This window comes from Heterodontus francisci, chromosome 6 (assembly GCF_036365525.1).
Source record: "Heterodontus francisci isolate sHetFra1 chromosome 6, sHetFra1.hap1, whole genome shotgun sequence".
In the NCBI taxonomy this organism is placed as follows: Eukaryota; Metazoa; Chordata; class Chondrichthyes; order Heterodontiformes; family Heterodontidae; genus Heterodontus; species Heterodontus francisci.
Window position 1 is genome coordinate 5,717,514 of NC_090376.1, and position 25,207 is coordinate 5,742,720.

Here is a 25,207-nt window from a genome sequence, read left to right on the forward strand (position 1 = left end):
ATCCCTGAAGGTTGCTAACCAGGTTAATAGGGCTGTTAAGAAGGCATATGATGTGTTAGCTTTTATTAGTAGGGGGGTCGAGTTTCAGAGCCACGAGGTCATGCTGCAGCTGTATAAAACTCTGGTGCGGCCGCACCTGGAGTATTGCGTGCAGTTCTGGTCACCGCATTATAGGAAGGATGTGGAAGCTATGGAAAGAGTGCAGAGGAGATTTACTAGGATGTTGCCTGGTATGGAGGGAAGGTCTTACGAGGAAAGGCTGAGGGACTTGAGGTTGTTTTCGTTGGAGAGAAGGAGGAGGAGAGGTGACTTAATAGAGACATATAAGATAATCAGAGGGTTAGATAGGGTGGATAGTGAGCGTCTTTTTCCTCGGATGGTGATGGCAAACACGAGTGGACATAGCTTTAAGTTGAGGGGTGATAGATATAGGACAGATGTGAGAGGTAGTTTCTTTACTCAGAGTAGTAAGGGCGTGGAACGCCCTGCCTGCAGCAGTAGTAGATTCGCCAACTTTAAGGGCATTTAAGTGGACATTGGATAGACACATGGATGAAAATGGAATAGTGTAGGTCAGATGGTTTCACAGGTCGGCGCAACATCGAGGGCCGAAGGGCCTGTACTGCGCTGTAATGTTCTAATTCTAAAAAAAAGAGTCAGGGAACCTGGGGCCAAAAAAACAGACTCAGCTCGGATTAATTCATTCTAATACAAATTAAATGAGATTGCTTTCTGAAAATAACATTTTGGATCACAGTATGTGAGCGGTTTGAGACAGGAGTTGTCTCAGTTTTACGTGTTTCAAATGCACAATTTTAAAGGGAGTGCAGGAACAGACACCTGGAGGTGTATGAACACAAATCTTTAAATATAGCAGGACAAGTTGAGAAGGCTTTTTGAAACGGCATTTTTTTATTCATGAAAGGGATGTGGGCATTGCAGCCTAGGACAGCATTTATTGCCCATCCCTAACAATGGGATCCTTGGCTTTATGAATAGAGTGCATAAGCAAGGAAGTTATGCTAAACCTTTATAAAACCCTGGCGCTTTGTGTTCTGTTCTGGGCACCACACTTTAGGAAGGATGTCCAGGCCTTGGAGAGAGCGCAGAAGAAATTTACGGGAACGGTGCCAGGGATGAGGGACTTCAGTTACATGGAGGAGTGAGATTGTTCTCCTTAATACAGGGAAGGTTAAGGGGAGATTTAATGGAGGTGTTCAAAGTCTTGAAGGATTTTGATAGAGTAAATAAGGAAAAACTGTTTCCATTGGCTGGAGGATCAATAACCAGAAGGGACACATTTAAGAGAATTGGCAAAGAGCCAAGGGGAGATGAGAATTTTTTTACACTGTTGTGATCTGGAATGCACTGCCTGATAGGGCAGTAGAAACAAATTCAGTCGGATCTTTCAGAAGGGAATTGTATAAATACTTGCAAAAAAAAAAAAAAAATTTCAAGGCTTTGGGGGAAGAGCAGGGTTGTGAGATTCATTGGATAGCATTTTCGAAGCACCAGCGCAGACACGATGGGCTGAATGGTGACCTTTTGTGCTGTTATCATTCTGTGTGTTGAATCTAGAGTGCCTGGGTGGAACAGGTAACTTTGGACCTGTGGTTCCCAAAGCTCTCCACCAATGGGGGTTTTCCTCACCTCATGCCTGGGTTTATTGGAGACTAATTGATTGCAATTAATTGTTGTGATTATTCAACAACTCTACTATCGTATGACTATCAGGGCGGTAGACGGGAAACTAGATGAACTGCGGTCTTGTCCAGCAATTGCTATGTTGCTATGGATCTTTGACCATCTTGGTCATGATGACTACTTACCATGATGTAGCAATATGACAAAAGTATACAGTTTGTGAGACTTTGCAACCGAATTTCTACTGAGAAATATATATGGATAGAGTTTCTATTTGACAGATATGGGATATAGGGACATAGTTCACTTACCTCAAATTAAAGCATATAAGCACATGGTTACAAGCTAACTTACATCACAGACAATGAAGTACTTTTGAAGTGTAGTAAAGTGCTTTTGAGGTTGTGAAAGGGGATATCGATATGCAATTTTTTTTCTTGAACTAAAGCCTGGGTTGGGTATAAAATTAAAACCTGACCCGACCACAGCCAACCCGACCCGCGCACGAGCCCTTTAATTTTTTTTCACACCCGACCCAACACGAATATCCTTCATCTGTTCCGGCAGCAGGCTATTCCTGCAGCTGGAGTTGTGGGGAGTCATGGGTAGGCCTGATCCCATAACTTCCCGGAAGCAGTGTCCAGCCCAACCCGACCCGAGCCCAAATGCTGGATTCGGAATTTCGACCTGACCCAAATCCGACACACGTAGTTGGGTCTAGTGGGTTCAGGTCAGGTAGCCAGGCCTCATCTTGTACTATTGGGATTCCAGGAATTGCATTTGACAGGATTTCTGTTTGTCTTTTTCCCTCAGAATAAAGCCAGAAGATGGAATGGACTTTGGAGTATCACTGTTGTTTTATGGGTTGTATTATGGAGTGTTGAGTCGTGACTTTGCAGAAATGTGCGCAGAACACATGGCATCTACAATAGGGGTAAAGTGAGCCCAGAGGCAGGCTCTGTTATCAGCTGTTGTATAACTGTATACATGACTTTGAAATTGTCTCCCACTGTTTAATTAGACGATGAGGGGAAGGATTTGTTTCCTCGTAGGGACAGGAGGAGGCCATTCCCCTTGAGTCTGTTCCACCATTCAGTTAGAGCGTTGGCTGATCTGTAGCTCCACCTCATTTTTTTGCCTTTGCTCCATGTACGTTGACATACATATCCAACAAAAATTTCTTAAACTCAGTCTTGAAAGCTCCAATTGACCCCCAGCTTCTACAGCCTTTTATGGGGAGAGTTTTAGATTTCCACTACCCTTTGTGTGAAGAAGTGCTTCCTGCCATCACCCCTGAATGGCCTGGCTCTAATTGTAAGTTATTCCGGACTTCCCCACCAGAGGAAAAATTTTCTCTCGATCTGCTTTATCAGATCGCTAAATCATTTCAAACATATTGATCAGATCACCCCTTCTTCTAAAGTCAAGGAAATGCAAACCAAGTTTGTGCACTCTCCCCTTGTATTTTAACTCTTTAAGCTTTGGTATCATTCTGGTGAATCTGCACTGCACCCGCTCCAATTTTAATATATTTAAACTGTACTTTCTGCCTCCCTAGTTGAATAATCCTCCGCATACCTCTCAACCGTGCCTATGTAGCCAGAACATCCCGACTTTGGTGATGAATTGCAATCTTGCAATGCTGGCCCAATCCCAAGCTACAGGCAGTTTTTACAGAGATGACTGTTTGAAATTACAGAAATTGCAGGATACATTAGAGTGTGTTTTTAATTTGTGTTGTTTCTTCCTCCCCCACTGTTCTAACAGAGGGATTTTTTCAGTACATTTTGACGGGACACAGATTGCAGTTTAAGATGTCACATCAAAATACAGTATGCCTTTCACATTCAACAGTGTGCCAGGAAAACAAATTAAGAACACACCAGATCGAAACTCTGTTAATTTGTCTCCGATATGTGGAAACCGCAAGAATGCATAAAACTCATTAGAAGAACCAACCATAACAGAGCAAACTAAACAACAATATGCCAACTAGTAAAACATTCCAAGGTGCTTCCCAGGAGTGATTATCAAAGAATTTGACACTGAACCAGGCAAAGAGACATTAGAACAGGTGATGAAACGTTTGGTCAAAGAGCTAAGTTTCAAGTGTTTTAAAGGAAGAGAGAGGCAGAGTGATTTAGGGAAAGCATTTCAGAGCTTGGGGCCTTGGCAGCTGAAGGCACAGCCACCAATGGTGGAGCGATTTAAATTGGGGATATGTAAGAGGCCGGAACAGGAAGAGCGCAGAGATCTCAGAGGATTGTAGGACTGGAGGAGATTACAGAGATAGGGAGAGGAGAGGCCATGAAGGGATTTGGAAAGAAGGACGAAAGTTTTAAAATTGAGACACTGCCACACCAGGAGATTACATGGTTGCTAGTGAATGAGGAGCATTGAATGCCATTATTCTTAGTGGGCATTTCTTCCATCTTTTTTGTATGTTCGAAGGTAAACACATCAATGTCAAGGAACTAAATACTTTGTGGATCAATTGTGAAGTTAATATGTAGTTAGGACACTAGAGGAAGATTCACTCTATCTCGGAGGATTGCGGAGCTGGAGGAGGTTACAGAGATTGGGAGGGGTGAGGCCATATAGGGATTTGAAAACAAGGATGAGAATTTTAAAATCAAGGTGCGTTGCCAGACCAGGAGCCATTGTAGGTCAGCAAGGACAGGGAGATAAGTGAACAGGACTTTGTGTGAGTTAGGATGCAGACAACAGAGTGTTCGATGATCTCAGGTTTATGGAGGGAATGAGGTGGGAGGCCAGCCAGGGGAGCACTGGAATAGTCGAGTTATTGGTTTATTTGAATATCCATGATCCTACGTACTTTGACCCAGTATTTCACGCACCCCTCAGCTAGAATTTGTAAAGCGATGTACAAGTGAATCATAGAATTATAGAAACTTACAGCACAGAGGAGGTCATTTGGACCGTCATGTGCGTGCTGGCCGACATGTAGCCATCTAGCCTAATCCCAATTTCCAGTTCTTGGTCCTTAGCCTCGTAGGTTACAGCACTTCAGGTGCATATCCAAGTACTTTTTAAATGTGATGAGGATTTCTGCCTCTACCAGTGAGTTCTAGATCCCTACCTCCCTCTGGGTGAAATAAATTTCCCCTTAAATCCCCTCTAAACCTCCTTCCTCTTGTCCAATTCTATGTCCCCTGGTTATGGACCCCTCAATCAAGGGGAATAGGGCCTCCCTCTCCATCTAGACCCCTCATAATTTTATACACTTCAGTTAGATCTCCCCTCAGCCTCCTCTGTTCCAGTGGCGCAGTGGTTAGCACCGCAGCCTCACAGCTCCAGGGACCCGGGTTCGATTCCAGGTACTGCCTGTGTGGAGTTTGCAAGTTCTCCCTGTGTCTGCATGGGTTTTCTCCGGGTGCTCCGGTTTCCTCCCACAAGCCAAAAGACAAGCCAAAAGACTTGCAGGTTGATAGGTAAATTGGCCATTATAAATTGTCACTAGTATAGGTAGGTGGTAGGGAAATATAGGGACAGGTGGGGATGTTTGGTAGGAATATGGGATTAGTGTAGGATTAGTATAAATGGGTGGTTGATGTTCGGCACAGACTCGGTGGGCCGAAGGGCCTGTTTCAGTGCTGTATCTCTAATCTAATCTAACCCTAGCGTATCCAATCTTTCCTCAAAACTAAAATTCTCCAATCAAGGCAACATCCTTGTAAATCTCATCTGTATCCTCTCTGTTGCAATCAGATCTTTCCTACAGAGCAGTGACCAGAACTGCATGCAGTACTCCAGCTACGGCCTAACTAGTATTTTATACAGTTCCAGCATAACCTCCCAGCTCTTATATTCAGTGCCTCGGCTAATAAAGGCAAGTATCCATATGCCTTCTTGACCATCTTATCTACCTGTCCAGCAGGGATCTTTGGACATGCACTCCAAGTTCCCTCTGTACCTCTATACTTCTCAATATCCTACCATTTATTGTGTATTCCCTTGCCTTGTTAGCCTTCCCCAAATGCATTACCTCACACTTCTCCAGATTGAACTCTATTTTCCACTGTTCCACCCACCTCACTAGTCCATTAATATTTTCCTGCACTCTGCAACGTTCTTTTTTTTATCAGTCACATGGCCAATTTTTTACAGTCTGCAAACTTCTTAATCATACTCCCTACATTCAAGTCCAAATTGTTGATTATATAATACAAAACACAAGGGACCTAGTACTGAGCTCTGCAGAACCCCACTAGGAACAGCTTTCCAGTCACAAATACAACCTTTGCTTCCTGCCTCTGAGCCAATTTTGGATCCAACTTTACACTTTGCCTTGGATCCCATGGGCTTTTACTTTCGTGACCAGTCTGTCATGTGGGACCTTATCAAAAACCTTGCTAAAATCCATATGCACTATATCAAATGTTAGTCAGACACCATCTTAACAAATTGGCACTGACCTGTTTTTGATTAATCCATGTCTTTCTAAATGAAGGTTTATTCTGTCCCTCAGAATTTTTTCCAATAATTTTCCCACCAGCGAGGTTAGGCTGACTGGTTTATCTCTATCTCCGTTTTTAAACAATGGTACAATGTTAGCTGTCCTCCAGTCCTTTGGTACCACATCTGTAGCCAGAGAGGATTGAAAAATTATGGTTAGAGCCTCCACTATTCTCTTGCTTCCCTTAATACCCTGGGATACACTTCATGTGGGCCTGGAGATTTGTCTATTTTCAAAGATGTTAAACCCCTTACTATTTCCCCTCTCACTGTTAATTTCATCTAAGAATTTCATTCTGTCTGCATCATTGCTCTCTTTTGTGAAGCAAAGCATTTGTTAAGAACCATACTCATGTCCTCAATCTCCCCCTACAAGACCCTGCTCTTTCTTTCGTTATCCTCTTGCTCTATGTATTTATAAAACATCTTTGGGTTTTCCTTGATTTTACTTGCAAATATTTTTTATGCCTTTCCTTTGTTATCCTAATTTCCTTTTTAATTTCTCCCCTGCGCTTTTTATACTGTTGTGGGTTTTCTGCAGTATTGCGTCTTCGGTACCTATCATAAGCATCCCAATTTTTCCTCTCCTTTTAAGCCCCTTGATACCCAGGGGACTCTAGATTTGTTAGTCCCACCCTTTTTCTTTAACATACTTGCTCTGAACCCTCACTATCTCTTCCTTGAATGCCACCCATTGAACTGGCACTGAATTACTTTCAAGGTTTCCAATCCACTTAATTCACATCTCAGTTTAGTAAAATTAGCTTTTCCTCAATTGAGAACTTTTATTCCTGGTCTATCTTTGCCCTTTTCCATAGCTATCCTAAATCTAATTGAATTCTGATCACTTCCACCAAAGTGCTCCCCAACTGGTACCCCTTCCACCTGCCCAGATTTATTCACTAAAACTAAGTCCAGAACTGCCTCCTCTCTCGATGGGCTTGCTACGTACTGGTTTAAAATAAAAGTTCTCCTGAAAGCATTTTAAGAATTCTGCTCCCTCTGTGTCTTTCGCATTCATTCTATCCCAGTTAATATTAGGCTAGTTGAAATCCCCCACTATTACTGTCCTATTGCTTTTGCATTTCTCAGAGATTTGCCAACATATCTGCTGTTCTATCTCCCTCTGATTGTCTGGGGTCTATAGTACACTCCCAGTAGTGATTGCCCCTTTTCTGTTCCTCAGTTCAACCCATATGGCCTCATTCGATGATCCTTCTGCCATATCATCCCTCCTCACAGCTATATTTGTTTCTTTAATCAATATTGCGACCCTTTGCCCTTTTTATTCCCCTCTCTATCTCGTTTGAAAACTCACCAGGAATGTTGAGGTGCCATTCCTGCCCTTTTAGTCATGCCTCAGCAATAGCTGTAGTATCTCATGGCCACCTGTCAATATGTGCTCTCAGCTCATCTGCCTTATTCTTTAGACTTCTTGCATTGAGGTACTAGCACTACCAAACTCCCTTGTCTGTTTTCTAGCCTTTATTTCCTCTGCCTTCCAAACATACTTAATAATTTTCTGCCTTCCATTTCCAACTTTTCTCCCTTCTGAATCTACTCTCGGGTTCCCATCCCCTGCCAAGCTAGTTAAAACCCTCCCCAGCAGCACTAGCAAACCCCCCTGTGAGGATATTGGGCCCGGTCCTGTTGAGGTGCAACCCATCGGGTTTGTACAGATCCCACCTCTCCCAGAAACAATAGCAATTGCCTCAGGATTCTATAGTTCCCCCACCACCCCCCCCCCCCCCCTGCTCTCATGCGCCATCTCCCCAGCCACATGTTCATTAGTTATATCTTCCAATTTCTGTACTCACTAGCACATGGCACCAAGAATAATCTGGTGATTAATGCCTTTAAGGTCCTGCTTTTAAATCTCTCTCCTAACTGCTTAAACTTTGCTTGCAGAACCCCTTCCCTCTTCTTGCTTTTGTCATTGGTACCAATATGGACCACAACCTCTGTTCACTGTCCCTTCTCAATTTCCTGTAACGGCTCAGTGATGTCCTTGACCCCAACACCAAGGAGGCAATATCCCATCCTAGAGTGATGTATGCAGCCACCGAAGAGCCTGTTCTCTTCCCTCACTGATGAATCCCCAACACTTGCTGTTCTGCTCTTCTTCCTTCCCTGAATACTGATTGAAGAGCAAGATTCACTCGGGACTGCTGGACTACTTGCCTGGTCTTCCTTGACTGCCTGACAGTCACCAGTTCCCTCTCTTCCTGCACTTCACAAAACTCTCAACCTCATGGATGCAGCGTAGTGACTCCAGCCACTGCTCAAGCTCTGAAGCCCAGAGCTCAAGCTGCTCTAGATGGTGATATTTCTTGCACGTGTAGTTGTCCAGGCCATGAGAAGCATCCAGGATTTTCAACGGGGCACAGGAAGTGCATTCCATGGGGCTGAGGTGCCTTACCATGCCTTTAATTTCGAGACTATTAACTAAAAGCACTTAAATCAAAATGCTGCGGATGCTGGAAATCTGAAATAAAAACAGGAAGTGCTGGAAAAACTCAGCACGTCTGGCAGCATCTGTGGAGAGAGAAGCAGAGTTAACGTTTCAGGTCAGCGACCCTCTTCAGAACTCTGAATTCAGAAGTTCTGATGAAGGGTCACTGACCTGAAACGTTAACTCTGCTTCTCTCTCCACAGATGCTGCCAGACCTGCTGAGTTTTTCCAGCACTTCCTGTTTTTATAACTAAAAACACTTGCCAGTTATTCACCAATTGGCTCCTTCCCTGATTGTGACGTCACTATAATTGTAAGTACAGGTTCATTGTTGTACTTTATAAAATATTTTGCAAGTTGCGATGCCAAACAAACTCCTCAGTCAAGCACTGCCCTGGTTTAGGCTTAGGCTAAACCATAATCACTGGCTAATTGCTTTTTTACATATATGTGATATATATCCACACACACCACCAAAACAGGTCATTCAGCCCAACTGATCTGTCTTGGGGTGTTTATACTCCACACAAGTCTTCTCCCATTGTATCTAGCTTACATCAGCCTTTCAGCATATCTTTCTATTCCCTTTTATCTCATACTCATCGAGTATCCTTTTGAAAGCATCTAAGTTATTTGCCTCAATTACTTTCTGTGGGAGTGGAAATAAGTCCAAAGAATCTGTGAAATGTGAAAACTGAGTTTGAGCTTATTCTAACCCGCCATCAGTGTGCTGTTTTACCAGTCCCCTTGGTATCTTATAACTCCTCTCCTGTGCTGGGACTACAGTTCCACAGGTGCTGAGCACCTTCCTGTGCCTTTGTCCAAAGCCCTTGCTTATTTTATATTCTCTGATGGGTCCTAGCTTTGATCCTCTATCTGAATAGGGTTGACCTGAAATGTGCTTAGTTTGTTTTCCTCCACATGCACACTTCTCAACAAGAGGTTAACACTATTGTAATTTGATAGACAACATCTTTGAAGATCAAACTATGTCCCATTAAAATTAAGTAAGACGTTAATTCTTTTGATGGGGAAGGAAAACATCAGAAGGCTCAGTTGAGTCTGGAAACTCAGCATTTGGGAAGGTGTGGCATGAACTCATGAATGCAACATTGTTATTGTTGTGTATTCCTCCTAATATGGGACCCAATTCCCCAGCTTCACCTGTGGCCGTCTGCAGAGGGGCCATTCCACATGTCTGAGTCTAGGTTGACATTTCCGTGCAGCACTGGGACCCAGGGGTGGGTATGGGGAAGGGGTGAGTGCTGTGTTGTCAGTGGTTTTCTCCTTCAGAGGTTTTTTTCTGCCTCTTCCGATGCTTCAGCTGAACATTGAAGATGCCATAGCTCTATGAGAAGCGTTGTCCTAGGCCAACACTCAACCAACACCAGCAAAAACAGGTTAATCGGTCGCTCATCTCACTACTGTTTGCAGGTTTCTGCCTTTGCACAAAATAGCTACATAACAGTAAAATAATTCATTGTACATGAGGCTCTTTGGAACATTTGAGAGAGAAACATAAAAAGAGAGTTGCATTTATATAGCACCTTTCATGACCACAGGATGTTCCAAAGTGCTTTACACCCAATAACGTTCTTTTAAAGTGTAACCACTGTTAGAATAAGTTTTTTCTATCCAGCACTGTGCCAATGTGCCAGTTGCCAGTAAGTTTTTTGAAGTATTTATGTGTTGCAGTACTACAGTGCATCGGGAATGCCAACCAAACATCTCTCCAGTGAAATCTGCGCGGTCTGTGGACAAAAAATCTTTGTGGATGTCAATGAGGAAGGCATCATTGAAAATACGTACATGCTATCCTGCAACCATGTGTATCCTTCACAGAGCAGAGAGATGGCGCGCCAAAACTGATTCCTATCAAAGAAAAATGTTCTTTTTGTTTTGAGTTGCCACAGGTAGCGCATCTTTGGGCGGTGCAGTGGTTAGCACCGCAGCCTCACAGCTCCAGCGACCCGGGTTCAATTCTGGGTACTGCCTGTGTGGAGTTTGCAAGTTCTTCCTGTGTCTGCGTGGGTTTCCTCCGGGTGCTCCAGTTTCCTCCCACATGCCAAAGACTTGCAGGTTGATAGGTAAATTGGCCATTATAAATTGCCCCTAGTATAGGTAGGTGATGGGGAAATATAGGGACAGGTGGGGATGTGGTAGGAATATGGAATTAGTGTAGGATTAGTATAAATGGGTGGTTGATGGTCGGCACAGACTCGGTGGGCCGAAGGGCCTGTTTCAGTGCTGTATCTCTAAACTAAACTTTCTAAAGGTGCCATGCAGGTCAGGAATGCAGCACAGGCTGAAGTCAGTACGTGAAGAGATGGGAACAAGGCACAGCATTTGGTCTCTGGGCAACTGGTCCCAAAACAACTGTCCATGTAGTGACGCCTCCTCCTGGAAGAAAAGAATGTAATTCATCCTCTCACCACCCTCTCTGGCCTGCCTCCCTCTGTGGCCACCACCTCTGCCCCATCTTCCCTTGTTTAAGGAAATTGAAAGGTTTGATGGGGTAGGTGGAGAGAAACTATTTCCTCTAGTGGGGGGAGTCCAGCACAAGGGCACAGAGTCAAGCTGTTCAGGGGTGATGTCAGGAAGAACTTCTTCACTCAAAGGATAGTGGAAATCTGGAACTCTTCTAAAAGGCAGTTGAGGCTGTGGTCAATTGAAATTTTGAAAACTAAGATAGACTTTTGTCAAGGGTATTAGGGGTTACAGAACGAGGAGGGTAAATGGAGTTAAATCATGATCTAATGGAATGGGCAGAACAGGCTCGAGGGGATGGATGAATGGCCTCCTCCCGTTCCTATGTCTATAACACTTGCACCTTTCAGCAAGTGTCAACTTGCGGCGCAGTGGTTAGCACCGCAGCCTCACAGCTCCAGCGACCCAGGTTCAATTCTGGGTACTGCCTGTGCGGAGTTTGCAAGTTCTCCCTGTGACCACGTGGGTTTTCGCCGGGTGCTCCGGTTTCCTCCCACAGCCAAAGGCCTGCAGGTTGACAGGTAAATTGGCCATTATAAATTGCCCCTAGTATAGGTAGGTGGTAGGGGAATTGAGGGAAGGTGGGGATGTGGTTGGAATATGGGATTATTGTAGGATTAGTATAAATGGGTGGTTGACGGTCGGCACTGACTCGGTGGGCCGAAGGGCCTGTTTCAGTGTTGTATCTCTAAATAAATAAATAAACTGGATTCTTATCAGAAATAGGAATACTGGCAGATTTCCCTCTTCCCACTCGCTCCTTTAACCCCATTCCCTCCTCTTCTACCCCCCCCCCCCCTCCAGATATCTAGGAGCTGAGGCACATTGCATTTCCTCAACTTGCCTCCTTGGCTGAGAGCAGCAAGCAGTCCTGAGTAGACGTTAAACTTGGCACCTGGCTGTGCTGCTCAGGACTGTGGTGCACGGCTTGTGCCAATTTTTTATTGATGCTAAAATTTAACACCAATGTGTAATTTCCACATTGGAAGGAAATGTGTGAAGCTGAACTTGGTCACTTCACGAGCGAAGTGCCATAAATCCGTCTTTGCCTCTGTCTTGTTTCTGCTTTTTAAAAATTTCTTTCATGGGATGTGAGTGTTGCTGATGAGGCCAGCATTTATTGCCCTTGAGAAGGTGGGTGGTGAGCCACCTTCTTGAACTACTGCAGTCTGTGTGATGCTGGGTTGGAGGAAATTCGAGATGGGGATGAGGCCATGGAGGAATTTGAAAACAAAGAGGAGAATTTTAAACTCAAGGTGTTGGTGAACTGGAGCCAATGTAAGTCAGTGAGCACAGGGGTGAATCAGATGGTGCAAATTTTGATCAGGACGTCAATGTTTTAGATGAGCTTAAGTTTATGGAGGTGGAAGATGGGAGGCCGGCCAGGAGCGTATTGGTTATCTCTTGCCCTACCCCTGCTTTATTTGCTTAAAACCTATTACATTTCTGGCCTTTGCCAGTTCTGATGAAAGATCACTGACCTGAACCATTAACTCTGCTTCTCTCTCCACAGATGCTGCCAGACCTGCTGAGTATTTCCAGCATTTCTTGATTTTGTTATAGCATGTTAAAATAGTTGAGTTTAGAGATAGTAAAGGCATGGATGAGAATTTCAGGTGCATATGGGCTGAGATGGACAATGTTAAAAGTGGAAATAGGCAGTCTTTGTGATGGAGGGGATATAGAGTGGGAAGCTCGCTCAGGATCAGATTGCAGGCTGAAGCTGCAAACAGTCTGGTTCTTCCTGAGACAGTGACCAGGGAGAGGGATGGAGTTGGCTAGGGAAGGAATTTTGTGGTAGGGGGTGAAGACAACGGCTTTGGTCTTCCCAGTGAATAATGAGGAAATTGCAGCTCACTCCAGTCAAGCAGTCTGACGGCATAGAGCAAGTGGAGGGGTTGAGAGATGGTGGTGAAGTGAGTGTCATCAGCATACACGTAGAAGCTGACATAGGTCAGTATAACCCGCCTGTATCTGATCCAGTGACGTGGAGAATCAAATACTGAGCAGGAGAGTTATGGCGGGTGACTTAAGGCCAGGGTGAAGAGATAGGTGTTGAAAAGTCTTTTACAAGATAGATATAGCAAAGCGGGGGCATTCAGAATGAGTTCCAGTGAAATCGCTGAGGGCTCTACCACTGTTAGTGCAGCCCAGATAGGAAAAGTCAGAGGATCTGGACGACATAAGACAGACTGAATGGGCAGATGCAATTTAATTTGGATAAGTGTGATGTGATGCACTTCGGGAGAAACAGCATGGAGGGACAGTATAATCTAAATGGGACTGTTTTGAGGGGGATGCAAGAACAGAAGGACCTGGGGGTGCATATTCACTAATGTTTGAAAGTGGCAGGACAAGTTGATGAGATGGGTTAAGAAAGCGTATGGGATCCGTGGCTTTGGAAATGACATTAAATACAAGAACAAGGAAGTCCTGTTAAACCTTTACAAATCACTAGTTCAGACTTGGCTGGAGAATTGAATACAATTCTGTGCATCACACTTTAGGAAGGATTTTAAAGCCTTGGAGAGATTTACCAAGATGATAGCAGGGATGAGGGAATTCAGTCATGTGAAGAGATCGGAGAAGCTTGGATTGTTCGCCTTAGAGCAGGGAACATTAAGGAGAGACCCACGAGAGATATTCAGAATAATGAGGGGTTTTGATAAAGCAAATAGGTAGAAATTTATCCCTTTGGCAAGTGGGTCAGTAACCAGAGGTTATAGATTTAAAATTATTGGCTGTAGAACTAGAGGGGAAATGAGGAGAAATTTCTTCACACACAGGGTTGTTATGTAATGTGGAAACCACGACCTGAAAGGGAGGTGGAATCAGATTCTGTAGGAACTGTCAAGGTAATTGGACGTGTACTTGAAGGGGACTAATGTGCAGGGTTATGGGGATAAAACTGGGGTGTGGGAGCAAACTGGAAACTCTTTCAAAGAGCTAGCACAGATGTGATGGGACGAATTTTCTCTTCCTGTGCCGTAAAATACTATGATTTTATTCTAAGAGTACGGAAGGAGAAAGAGGATCAGGAGAGTGGGGGGGGGTGGGTGGTGAAATCGGGAGAGCATGGGAGGAAAGAGATGGGGAGGGGATCAGGTGAGCAAGTGGGTGAGCGGAAGTGAGAGGGATATCAGGAGAGCACTGGAGGAGAGAGACGGAGTATCAGAAGAGCACAGGAGGTGGGGCGTCAGGAGAGCATAGGAGGAGAGTGTGTGGCGAGGTATCAGGAGAGCAGAGGAGGAGGGGGAAATCAGGAGCGAGAAAGAGAGACGGGGGTCAGGAGAGCATGGGAGGAGGGGAAATCGGGAGAGCGCGGGAGGAGGCGGGGGCCTAGCAAGAGTACAGGGCTGTGCATGGGGAGAAAGAATCAGATGAGAGTGAGCGGGGAGTGTTTCCCAAGAATATGGGGGGTGGGGGGGAGGCAGAGAGGATAGGAAGAGTATGTGGGTGGAAGACTACATGGAAGAGTCTGAGGCAGTGAGCGGGATAATAAAATCCTCCTGCGTGGTTTCAAACTGGGGTTCCAGCTATGAATGACACAGCAGGCCGTGTAGGATAGAAACACAGTATTACAAACAAAGTGATTAAGCTTTACTGGGCAACAACTGTAGGGATTTTTTAGGGAAAGATCACTGGGGATTTCTGTCAAGTCTTCCCAAACATACTCGTGTAGGAAAACAAACTAAAACATGACATTATATATTTATAAAAAAACAAACATCATGCTTCATCTGGTGACTAAAATGGTATTCAATGGCATTACCACTGCTGAATCCCCTACTATCAACATTGACCAGAAACTGAACTGAACCAGCCATACAAGTACTGTGGCTACAAGAGCAGGTCAGATTTAGTTTTTAGTTTTAGAGATACAGCACTGAAACAGGCCCTTCAGCCCACCGAGTCTGTGCCGACCATCAACCACCCATTTATACTAATCCCATATTCCTATCACATCCCCACCTGTCCCTATATATTTCCCTACCACCTACCTATACTAGGGGCAATTTATAATGGCCAATTAACCTATCAACCTGCAAGTCTTTGGCATGTGGGAGGAAACCGGAGCACCCGGAGGAAACCCACGCAGACACAGGGAGAACTTGCAAACTCCGCACAGGCAGTACCCAGAATCGAACCCGGGTCCCTGGAGCTGTGAGGCTGCGGTGCTAACCACTGCGCCACTGTGCCGCCCAGATGCTGGGAATTCTGCAGTGAGTAATTCATCTCCTGCCTTTAGGATGAGTGCAGCTCCAACAACACTCAAGAAACTCAACACCATCCAGTACAAAGCAGCCTGCTTCATTGGCACCCTATTCACCACCTTCAACATTCACTCTCTCCACCACCAATGCACTTTGACAGCACCTTTCAAACCAATGATCTCTACCACCTAGAAGGACAAGGGCAGCAGATGCATGGGAACGCCACCACCTGCAAGTTCCCTTCAAAGCCACACACTGTCACTGGGTCGAAATCCTGGAACTCCTCCCTACAAGCACTGTGGATGTACCTTCACCACACAGACTGTAGCAGGTCAAGAAGGCAGCTCTTCACCACCTTCTCGAGGGCAATTAGGGATGGGCAATAAATGCTGGTTTTGCCAATGATGCTCACAACCCATGAGCAAATTTTTTTTTTTAAAAATCCAAGATCAATTCTGAACTTGTGTGCATCCCCTACAAAGTAAAGCCCATATTCAGGCACGATCCTTAACCAGTCAACCCATCAGTTTGACCTGGTTTGAAACCACGGTAAGAGGTGAAGGGTCATGGAGTCGGCTTGACAGTCTAAAGACAGTCAGGCTATTCAATATTGAAAGGTCAATAACAATAATTTGCATTTATATTGTGCCTTTAATGTAGTAAAATATCGCGGTTTGCTTCAATGGAGCCTTATCAAGCAAAATTTGACACCAAGCCACATAGCGGGAGGGTTTTAAAGAGCGTCTTAAGTATGGAGAGAGAGGCAGAGTGTTTAGGGAGGGAATTCCAGAGATTTAGAGCCTCGGCAGCTGAAATCACGGCCACCATAGATGAATTAAAATCGGGAATGCTGTAGAGGTCAAACTTGGGGAGCGCAAAGATCTTGGAGGGTTGAGAGTCCAGAGGTGATGCTAAAGATAAGGAGGGACGAGGCCATGGAGAAATTACATATGAACATACAAATTCGAAAACAAGAAGGAAAATTTTGAAATTGACCCCAATTTCACTGTCAAGTAGAACTGATTGAAGTTGCTGTTAATTCTCTACACTGTTACAGGTACGCTATCCCAGAAGGCTATGCTATGTTTTCCTTAACCGCTGTTCTCCAGATTCCATGAATTCTGCATCCGAGGTTGGTGCATCGTTGGAAAGAAACAGACCTGCCCATACTGTAAAGAAAAGGTGGATCTAAAGAGGATGTTTAGCAACCCGTATCCTTCTACTTGTTGCAAGGACAGAAAGAGCGAATGGTCACAATCATTTCTTCTCCATCAGTGATGACTTGTTTCTTGGGCAAATTCTTTTGTTTTTTCTTCTCCCCAACTTCCCCAAGGAAAAAATCTTGAGATTTGAATGCAGAGTAAAGCTCCTTCGACACTCCCATCAAACACTCCGAGGGCAGGTGCAGCACGGGTTAGATTTAAGAAAAAAAGAAAACAAAAACTGATTAGATACAGAGTAAAGCTCCCTCTCACTGTCCTAATGGAGCTGATGCTTTTTGACCTGTGAGTGCCTTTGCCAAGGAGTGAGTGACCTGTGTAGGGGGGTTGTTTTGTGTTTTTAAAAAAAAAGGCAGGTACAATACGGGTTAGATAGAGACTAAAGCTCCCTCTGCACAGTCCCCATCTAACACTCACAGGGCAGGTACAGCATAGATTAGATAGAGCAAAGTTCCCTCTATGTTGTCTCACCTAAGCCGATACAGCACTCTCTAGAATTAGTTCCATGCATCCTCTAGGGATGTTGGGTATCTGGGGAAATACTGCTACTGAAAACTTGAGTCAAAAAGATCAATAGACCTGAGAAGGTATTTTTGACTGATTATATCCCACCTGTCTGCACCTCGCCAAATCTGAAGATGTTGGTAGTTTGCTTCAGTGACTTTCACTAATAACTCAGTGCCCAGAACTATTCACCCTGAGAACTGAGGGGGGGAAAGAATCAGCCTTATTTCAAATTGCTATTTTTTAAATGTGTGTCTTCACACGTCAAACAAAATGGTTTGGCTAAATCAGCCCGGTCAGTCCCGTCATTATTTCTTGGAACACTTCAGTTCAGTCATCGCAGAGCCTCCCGCTATGATGATATAATCTGTTAATTAAGGCATTATATCAGGCAGCTGTGCTCCTATTAAATTAATTTGCATGCTTACGAAGAGTAGGAGTTTCCAGTCTGACATACGGGGTGAATGTAAGCTGAGCTTCTGTTGTTTTTGAGGTTAAGGTTATTTTTGTCTCGTGAAAGCTGACGGGAAATCTGTGGTTTCTGGCACTTTGTCAAAGCCTGGGCAAGTGTTGAACCAAATAAATCAATATTTATGTTAAATGTGGCGGCCAAGAGACTCTGAATGAAATGAGAACAGCCAGCAATAGTAGCAAAGTGCATTGGACCCCATGCAGTTGTAAAGAAAAAAAAAACTTCCATTTATATAGCACCTTTCGTATCATCAGAACGTCCCAAAGAGCTTTACAGCCAATGAAGTACTTTTTGAAGTGTGGTCGCTGTTGTAATGTAAGAAATGCAGGAGCCCATTTGCACTTCGGAAACTCCCACAAATACGATATGATAATGACCAGATAATCTCAGTGATGTTGGTTGAGGGAGTAAATGTTGGTCCAAGATACTGGCAGAACTTCAACATAGTCCCTTAGACCTTTTACATCAGGGCCTCATTTTAACATCTCAGTGAAAAGCAGCTCCTCTAACAATGCAGTACTTCCTCAGTACTGCACTGGAGTGTGTTGGCCCAGATTATGTGCTCATGGATGTTATGTACTTGCTGCCTATAAGGGTTTGGAAGTGGAGACAATCAATGGTTTCAAAAAGGAATTGGATGAACACTTGAGGGAAATAAGTTTGCAGGGCTGGAGCGGGGGATAGAGCAGGGGAATGGAACTGACTGGATTGCTCTACAGAGAGCTGGCATAGACTCGATGGGCTGAATGTCCTCCTTTTGGGCCATAATGACTCGATGACCTTCTGACTCAAAACGCAAGAGTTCTACCCACTGAGCCATGACTTTCAGTAATGGTTGGAACAGACACTTCAATTGCATCAAACACATCATTGACGAGGCATCAATTCTGGGTATTGCCTGTGTGGAGTTTGCAAGTTCTCCCTGTGTCTGCGTGGGTTTCCTCCGGGTGCTCCGGTTTCCTCCCACATGCCAAAGACTTGCAGGTTGATAGGTAAATTGGCCATTAGCAATTGCCCCTAGTATAGGTAGGTGGTAGGGAAATATAGGGACAGGTGGGGATGGGGTAGGAATATGGAATTAGTGTAGGATTAGTATAAATGGGTGGTTGATGGTCGGCACAGACTCGGTGGGCCGAAGGGCCTGTTTCAATGCTGTATCTCGAAAACTAAAAAACTGAAACTAAAATCAATTTGATGGAATGATAATGGATAAGTCTGTCTCACTCCCAGTTGGAGAGATGGGCTCATCAAGCTTCACATCCACCCTTACCCGCAGGACACAACCCAGATAAAATCATGGATCTGGCTTGACAGAGGAGCAGGGGAGTTGTCCCTGGTGTCCTGGACCAACTTTTACCCCATAACCAGCTTCGCTAAAAACAGATGATCTGGTATATTGCCTCCCTTGTCACAGGGTCAAGGATTCACAGAGCAACTGCAGAACTCTTAGGGGAAATGGTGAACAGCCAGCAGTTGTGGTCCATATTGGTACCAACGACGTAGGTAGTAAATGGGATGAGGTCATACGGACAGAATTTAGGGAACTAAGAAAGAAACCAGCAAGCAGCACCTCAAAGGTAGTAATCTCCGGATTACTCCCAGTGTTGCGCACTAGTGAGTATATGAATAGGATGGTAGAGCAGACGAATGTGTGACTAGAGAAATTTGCAGGATTTCCTGGGACATTGGGGGAGATGGGACCTATACAGGCCGGACCAGGGGCGTTTTGCCAGTGCTATTGGGGAAAGTTTAAACTAACTTGACAGGGGTGTGGAAACCAAGAGGTAACGTTAGAGAAGAAAAACACGGTGATTGGCAAAAGAAGTAATGGTGACATGAGGAAATCTCTTTTACACAACGAGTGGTTAGGATCTGGAATGCACTGCCTGAGAGTGTGGTGGAGGCAGGTTCAGTGAGTGTTTAGGATCTGGAATGCACTGCTTGAGAGTGTGGTGGAGGCACATTCAATCGTGACTTTCAAAAGGGAATTGGATAATTATCAGAAAAAAATTTGCAGGGATATGGTGAAAAGGCAGGAGAGTGGGACTAGCTGAATAGCTCTTGCAGAGATTGGGCAGACACGACGAACTGAATGGCTTTCTGTGGTGTAACCATTCTATGATTTATGTCATTGCTGTTTGTGGAAGCTTGCTGTGCACGAATTGGCTGCAGCGTCGTCTTTACAACAGTGACTGCATTTCTTTCTCTGTTCTTTAAGTTTTTACGGGGTCAGCCATTTAGGACTGAAGAAATATCTTCACTTAGAGGGTTGTGAATCTTTGAAATTCTTTACTGCAGAGAGCTGTGGATGCTCAGTCGTTGAGTACATTCAAGACAGAGGTCAATAGTTTTTTGGGCACTAAGGGAGTGAAGGGATATGGGGATAAGGCATTGTTGAGGTGGAAGATCAGCCATGATCTTACTGAATGACGGGGCAAGCTCGAGGGGTCGAATGGGCTACTTCTATTTCTTATGTTCTATTTCTAAATGATTTTCATTGGCTGTTAAGTACTCTGGGATGTCCTGAGGTAGTGAAAGGGGCTATATAAATGTGAGTTCTTCTGTTAAGTGTGTTCCTTTTCACATGATACTGGACTGGTGTTGGATCTGCCTGGAGATAGCATCTTATGGGAAGCAGGGAGCTGAGTACCTCCATCTTGCCACAATTATGGTACAAAGGACAACCTTTGTTTTGGCTACGTGATAACAAGGGTGATTCGTCCAGTGGATTGTGTTTGCATCTCCCTGAGATGCGGGGCTGTGCTAAGAAGGGCACTTTGCTTCTCATTGTCTTTAACGCAGCGAATTTTTGTGATCTGGCATGCATTGCCTGGGAGAGCAGTGGAATCAGATTCATTGGTAACTTTGAAAGAGGAATTGGATAAATACTTGAAAAGGAAACCTTTTTAGAGCTATAAGGAAGGACCATGGGAGTGGAACTAATTAAATAATTGTTTCAAAGAGCCAGCACAAGTACAATGGGTCAGTTGGCCTCTTTCTATGCAGCATGACTCTGTTTCTGCAAAATACCAACGCAGGTTAAGCTCAGAAGAGACGATCAGACCATACATGCTCACCCAAATCTTACTGGACTCAACTCCTCCCCACACCTCGAGGGAGAAGCCAACAAAAACAGACCTGTAACCAATTCTGGAAACATCGGTCAAAAATTCCTCTCCAACCTCTTGCATCATCATCGGGGAAGCCCCCAACCTGTTGGTTATTATCCCAAAATTTTCCTTCAAATCTTGGTATTTTTCCAAAAGTACTTCTGGTTGTCCCACGTAACCAGACAGTTCTTCTCGGTGGTTCAGAACTCTTAAACATGCAACAGCAGGGTTATTTTTTTTGTGAGGACCAAGCCGTTAGGTGGATTGGTGGCAATAAGTGGGGTGGGGTGGGAAGAAACTGGTGCGAGGAGCAGAGAGAGAGGTTGCTGTCCTTCGTCCCATTAGCCCTTCGCCTGGATTATGTAGTTGTCGATGAGTTGCCCAGATGTGTGAAGTACTGGGCATGGCTTCCTAGGATATGGAAACTGGCTAGCACAATGAAAGGTGGCCCTGTGGATGTCCTTCCACCTGTTATTGTGCTCACATATACCCAGGCTCAGTTCCCATGGTGACTGGTGCAGATATACTTCAATGTCACCAGTATCAACCACTTGATTTTCTTCCCTTGATACCCCGGGTTCTCCCCAAGCTTGGGGACAGAGATTTTTGAACTAATTTTTCTGGATCATTATTCCAGGTTTTTGGATTACTAGTCCAGTAACAACTACTATGCTGCTGTTCGCTCAATTGCAGTCAGAAAGTGCTTATTTAGAACACTGCCCCTTACGAATTACTAAAGCAGTGCCTTAAAGGGACAGCTTAAATACAGAAATAAAAACAGGAAGTGCTGGAAATACTCAGCAGGTCTGGCAACATCTGTGGCGAGCGAAACAGAGTTAATGTTTCAGGTCTGTGACCTGTCATCAGAACGGACACAGACTTGAAACGTTAACTCTGCTTCTCTCTCCACAGATGCTGAGTATTTCCAGCACTTTATTTTTATTTCAGATTTCCAGCATCTGTAGTATTTTGCTTTTATTACAGGTTAAATACAGCTAAACATCTGTGAAAATAGCTATGGGGGAATCAGCTAGTATAGTATATTAAAAATGTGACGCACAGAATGTGGTCTAGCTCAAAACCCTTTTTTTAATTTGTTCATGGGATGTGGGCATCACTGGCAAGGCCAGCATTTATTCCCATGCAGAAAAGATCCATGAGAATGGTTCCAGGAATGAGGAATTTCAGTTATGAAGATAGATTGGAGAAGTTGGGACTGTTTTCCTTGGAGAAGAGAAGGCTGAGAGGTGATTTGATAGAGGTATTCAAAATCATGAGGGGTCTGGACAGAATAGATGGAGAGAAACTGTTCCCACTCGTGAAAGGCTTGAACGAGAGCGCACAGGTTTAAAGTATTTGGTAAGAGAAGCAAAAATGACATGAGGAAAACTGTTCATGCAGCGAGTGGTTAAGGTCTGGAATGCGCTGCCTGAGAACGTGGTGGAGGCAGGTTCAATTGAAGCATTCAAAAGGGAATTAGACAGGTATATGAAAAGGAAGAATGTGCAGGGTTATGGGAGAAGGCAAGGTAATGGAATTGGGGGATTACACTTTCAGAGAGCCAGGGCAGACACGATGGCCGCCTTCTGCACTGTAACAATTCAGTGATTCTGTGATCCCTAATTGCCCTTGAGAAGGTAGTGGTGAGACACCTTGACTACTACAGTCCAAGTGGTGTATGTGCTCCCACAGTGCTGCTTGGGTCGGTGCTGGGCAGTTCATCCAATTTTATTCTGATTAGACTTTTTCATAACTGTTTTGATGCAACTGTGTGTCTTGCTAGACCATTTCAGAAAGCAGTTAAGAGTAAACCACATTGCTGTGGGTCTGGAGTCGCATGTAGCCAGACCAGGATAAGCATGTCATTCCCTGGAACTCATTAGTGAACCAGCTGGGTTCATATGACAATCCGGTAGTTTCATGGTCACAATTACTGAAACTAGCTTTTTATTCCATATTTATTTAATTAATTGAAATAAATTCCCCAGCTGTCATGGTGGGATTTGAACTCATGCCTCCAGATCATTAGCTCAGGCCCCTAGATTACAACTCCAGTAATCTTACCACTATACTACCATTCCCAATGAGCTCAGATTTCCCAGCAACTGATCAGAAACACTCAACCGCATTCAGTTTATTTCACTGTCTCCCACCACATCTCTCACTGGTTTCCACTGTGTGCTGCAACCTGCCATAAGCATTTCAGTGAGATTCACAGGCCTGTAGATAATAATCAGCATCTTGTGCTCTAACTGTCCAGAGATCTTAAAATTCACTGCATCCAGAACCCATCATATAAAATGTGCAGTATTGCAAAATACTGCCAACCATCACTTCTCTAATTGCCTAGTTTACCCTTTCCTCTGTGTTCATAGAATCATGGAATAGCACAGCACAGAAGGAGACCATTTGGCCTAATGCATTTGTGCCGGCTCTGTGGAACAGCAGCAGTCCAATTAGTCCCATTCCTTGCTCTTTCCTCGTATCCCTGTAAATTTTTTTCCCCCTTCAGTTATTTCTGCAACCCATTTTGGAAGCCGCTATTGAATACGGGACTCTTCCTGTGCCCCCACTTCTGGGCAGACTTGTTTCAAGACAGATGCTGGGTCCCATATGGACCCAGATAAAGTGTGGCTACCCAACCCGAACTCGACCAGACCCGACAACATGTGTCAGGTCCGGGTCGGGGGTCTCTTCCAGGTCCAGCATTTGGGCTCGGGTCAGGCTGGGCGTGGACAGTGCTGCTTTGCTGCAGGAAGTAATCTTCAAATGAACATTCAGGACATCAAGGCAGGAAACGTGCAGTCCAGACTCCGCACTCTGCAGTAAAGCCTGGCTACCCGACCAAACCCGACTACGTGTGTCGGGTTCTGGTCGGGTCGGGCATTTAAAAAAAATTTAAAGACTCAGGCCCGGGTCAGGTTCGGGTTGGATATGATTGGGTCGGGCCCAGATCGGGTTTCAATTTTATACCCGAGTCAAGCTTTAGACTCAGATACCAGAGGTTCAGTGGTTAGGGAGTCCCCAGTCCTGCCCTTTGGGCTTGGCAAGGGCAGTTGGAGGCCGAGTGAGGACATCCTAGTGTCCAGGATTCAACACTTTTACCCAGCTGTCATACTGCAGTGGATGCTGAAATTTCCGCCAATCAATGAATGAATATAGTCAGTACAGTTACTGCAAAGTTTTTCTTGTAAACCACTCATCACTTCAGCATTATTTAGTCCCGCCGAGAAGCCTCGTACATTTGGTTTGAGAATCATTATCACAAAGCAGTTTCACTGAGGTTATTAATAAGTTGGAAGAATCCCAGAGCAGGGCTAAAATATGCAAACATGGTCTCCCCTTCACTGCCCCAGTCCTGGAAATCTTGGCTGTGTCTCAGTGGTGTGTGGCTGCTGGGGGAAGAGTGGAGCCTGGGTAAAGTACAATGTGGATTCTGAGGAGACATTCTCCACACACGTACACTGAGTTCCTGATTACTGTGAAAGTGTCAGTAAGAAGAATGAGTGGGCTTTCTGGGGAAGGAGGAAGATGGCTCAGTACAGCAGCCAAATTAGGGAAGACCTGAGAAAAGGCTGCATCTGTTTTTAGTCAGGGCAGTGGTGTTTCATTTGGAGGAAAGCTGAAGTTATTTTAACTAGTAAATTGCTCAGTTTCAGTATGTGCATTTATTCTTTTTAAGTACAATAGCAAGAGTTGGAAGTGAAACATTCCATGGTGCCAGCTGCTCACCATGGTATACAATCACGAGCCAATGTTTACACAGAACTTTTAGCACAGGAGGAGCCCCTCGTGCCTGTGCTGGTTCTTTGAAGGAGCTATCCAATTAGTTCCACTGCATCCTCCTCTTACCCCATAGCCTTGCAGATTTTTTTTCTTTTCAAGTATTTATCTAATTCTCCTTTGGAAGTTACTATTGAATCTGCTTCCACTGCACTTTTAGGTAGCGCATTCCAGATCTTCTTTTTATTATTCATTCTTGGGATGTAGGCGCCACTGGCTAGGCCAGCATTTATTGCCCGACCCTAATTGCCCTTGAGAAGGTGGTGGCGAGCTGCCTTCTTGAACCGCTGCAGTACATGTGGGGTGCAGGCACACCCACAGTGCTGTTAGGAAGGAATTCCAGGATTTTGACCCAGCAACAGTGAAGGAACAACGATATTGATCCAAGTCAGGATGGTGTGGCTTGGAGGGGACTTTGCAGGGGGTGGTGTTCCCATGCATCTGCTGCCCTTGTCCTTCTAGGTGGTAGAGGCCGCGGGTTTGAAAGGTGCTTTCTAATGAGCCTTGGTGCATTTCTGCAATGCATCTTGTAACTGGTACACACTGTTGCCATTGGGCGTTGGTGGTGGAGGGAGTGAATGGAACCCCATCCACGAACAATCAAGTGGGCTGCTTTGTCCAGGATGGTGTTGAGTTTCTTGAGTGTTGTTGGAGCTGCACCCATCCAGGCAAGTAGAGAGTGTTCCATCACATTCCTGACTTGTGCCTTGTAGATCGTGGACAGGCTTTGGGGAGTCAGGAGGTGAGTTACTCGCCACAGGATTCTTGCTGTTGTAGCCACCTCATTTATATGGCTACTCCAGTTCAGTTTCTGGTCAATGGTAACCCCCAAGATGTTGTTAGTG

General features: G+C 44.7%; 1 protein-coding gene across 1 annotated transcript in view; it reads left to right on the forward strand.

Annotated features, from left to right (window-relative positions):
• rnf121 (ring finger protein 121) overlaps positions 1 to 25,207 on the forward strand; it is a 74,260-nt gene that overhangs the window by 39,355 nt on the left and 9,698 nt on the right. Inside the window, exons 6-8 of the mRNA XM_068033020.1 lie at positions 2,458 to 2,578; positions 10,268 to 10,401; positions 16,383 to 16,484. Of these exons, the coding sequence (XP_067889121.1) occupies positions 2,458 to 2,578; positions 10,268 to 10,401; positions 16,383 to 16,484 (357 nt within the window). The remainder of the gene's footprint in view (positions 1 to 2,457; positions 2,579 to 10,267; positions 10,402 to 16,382; positions 16,485 to 25,207) is intronic.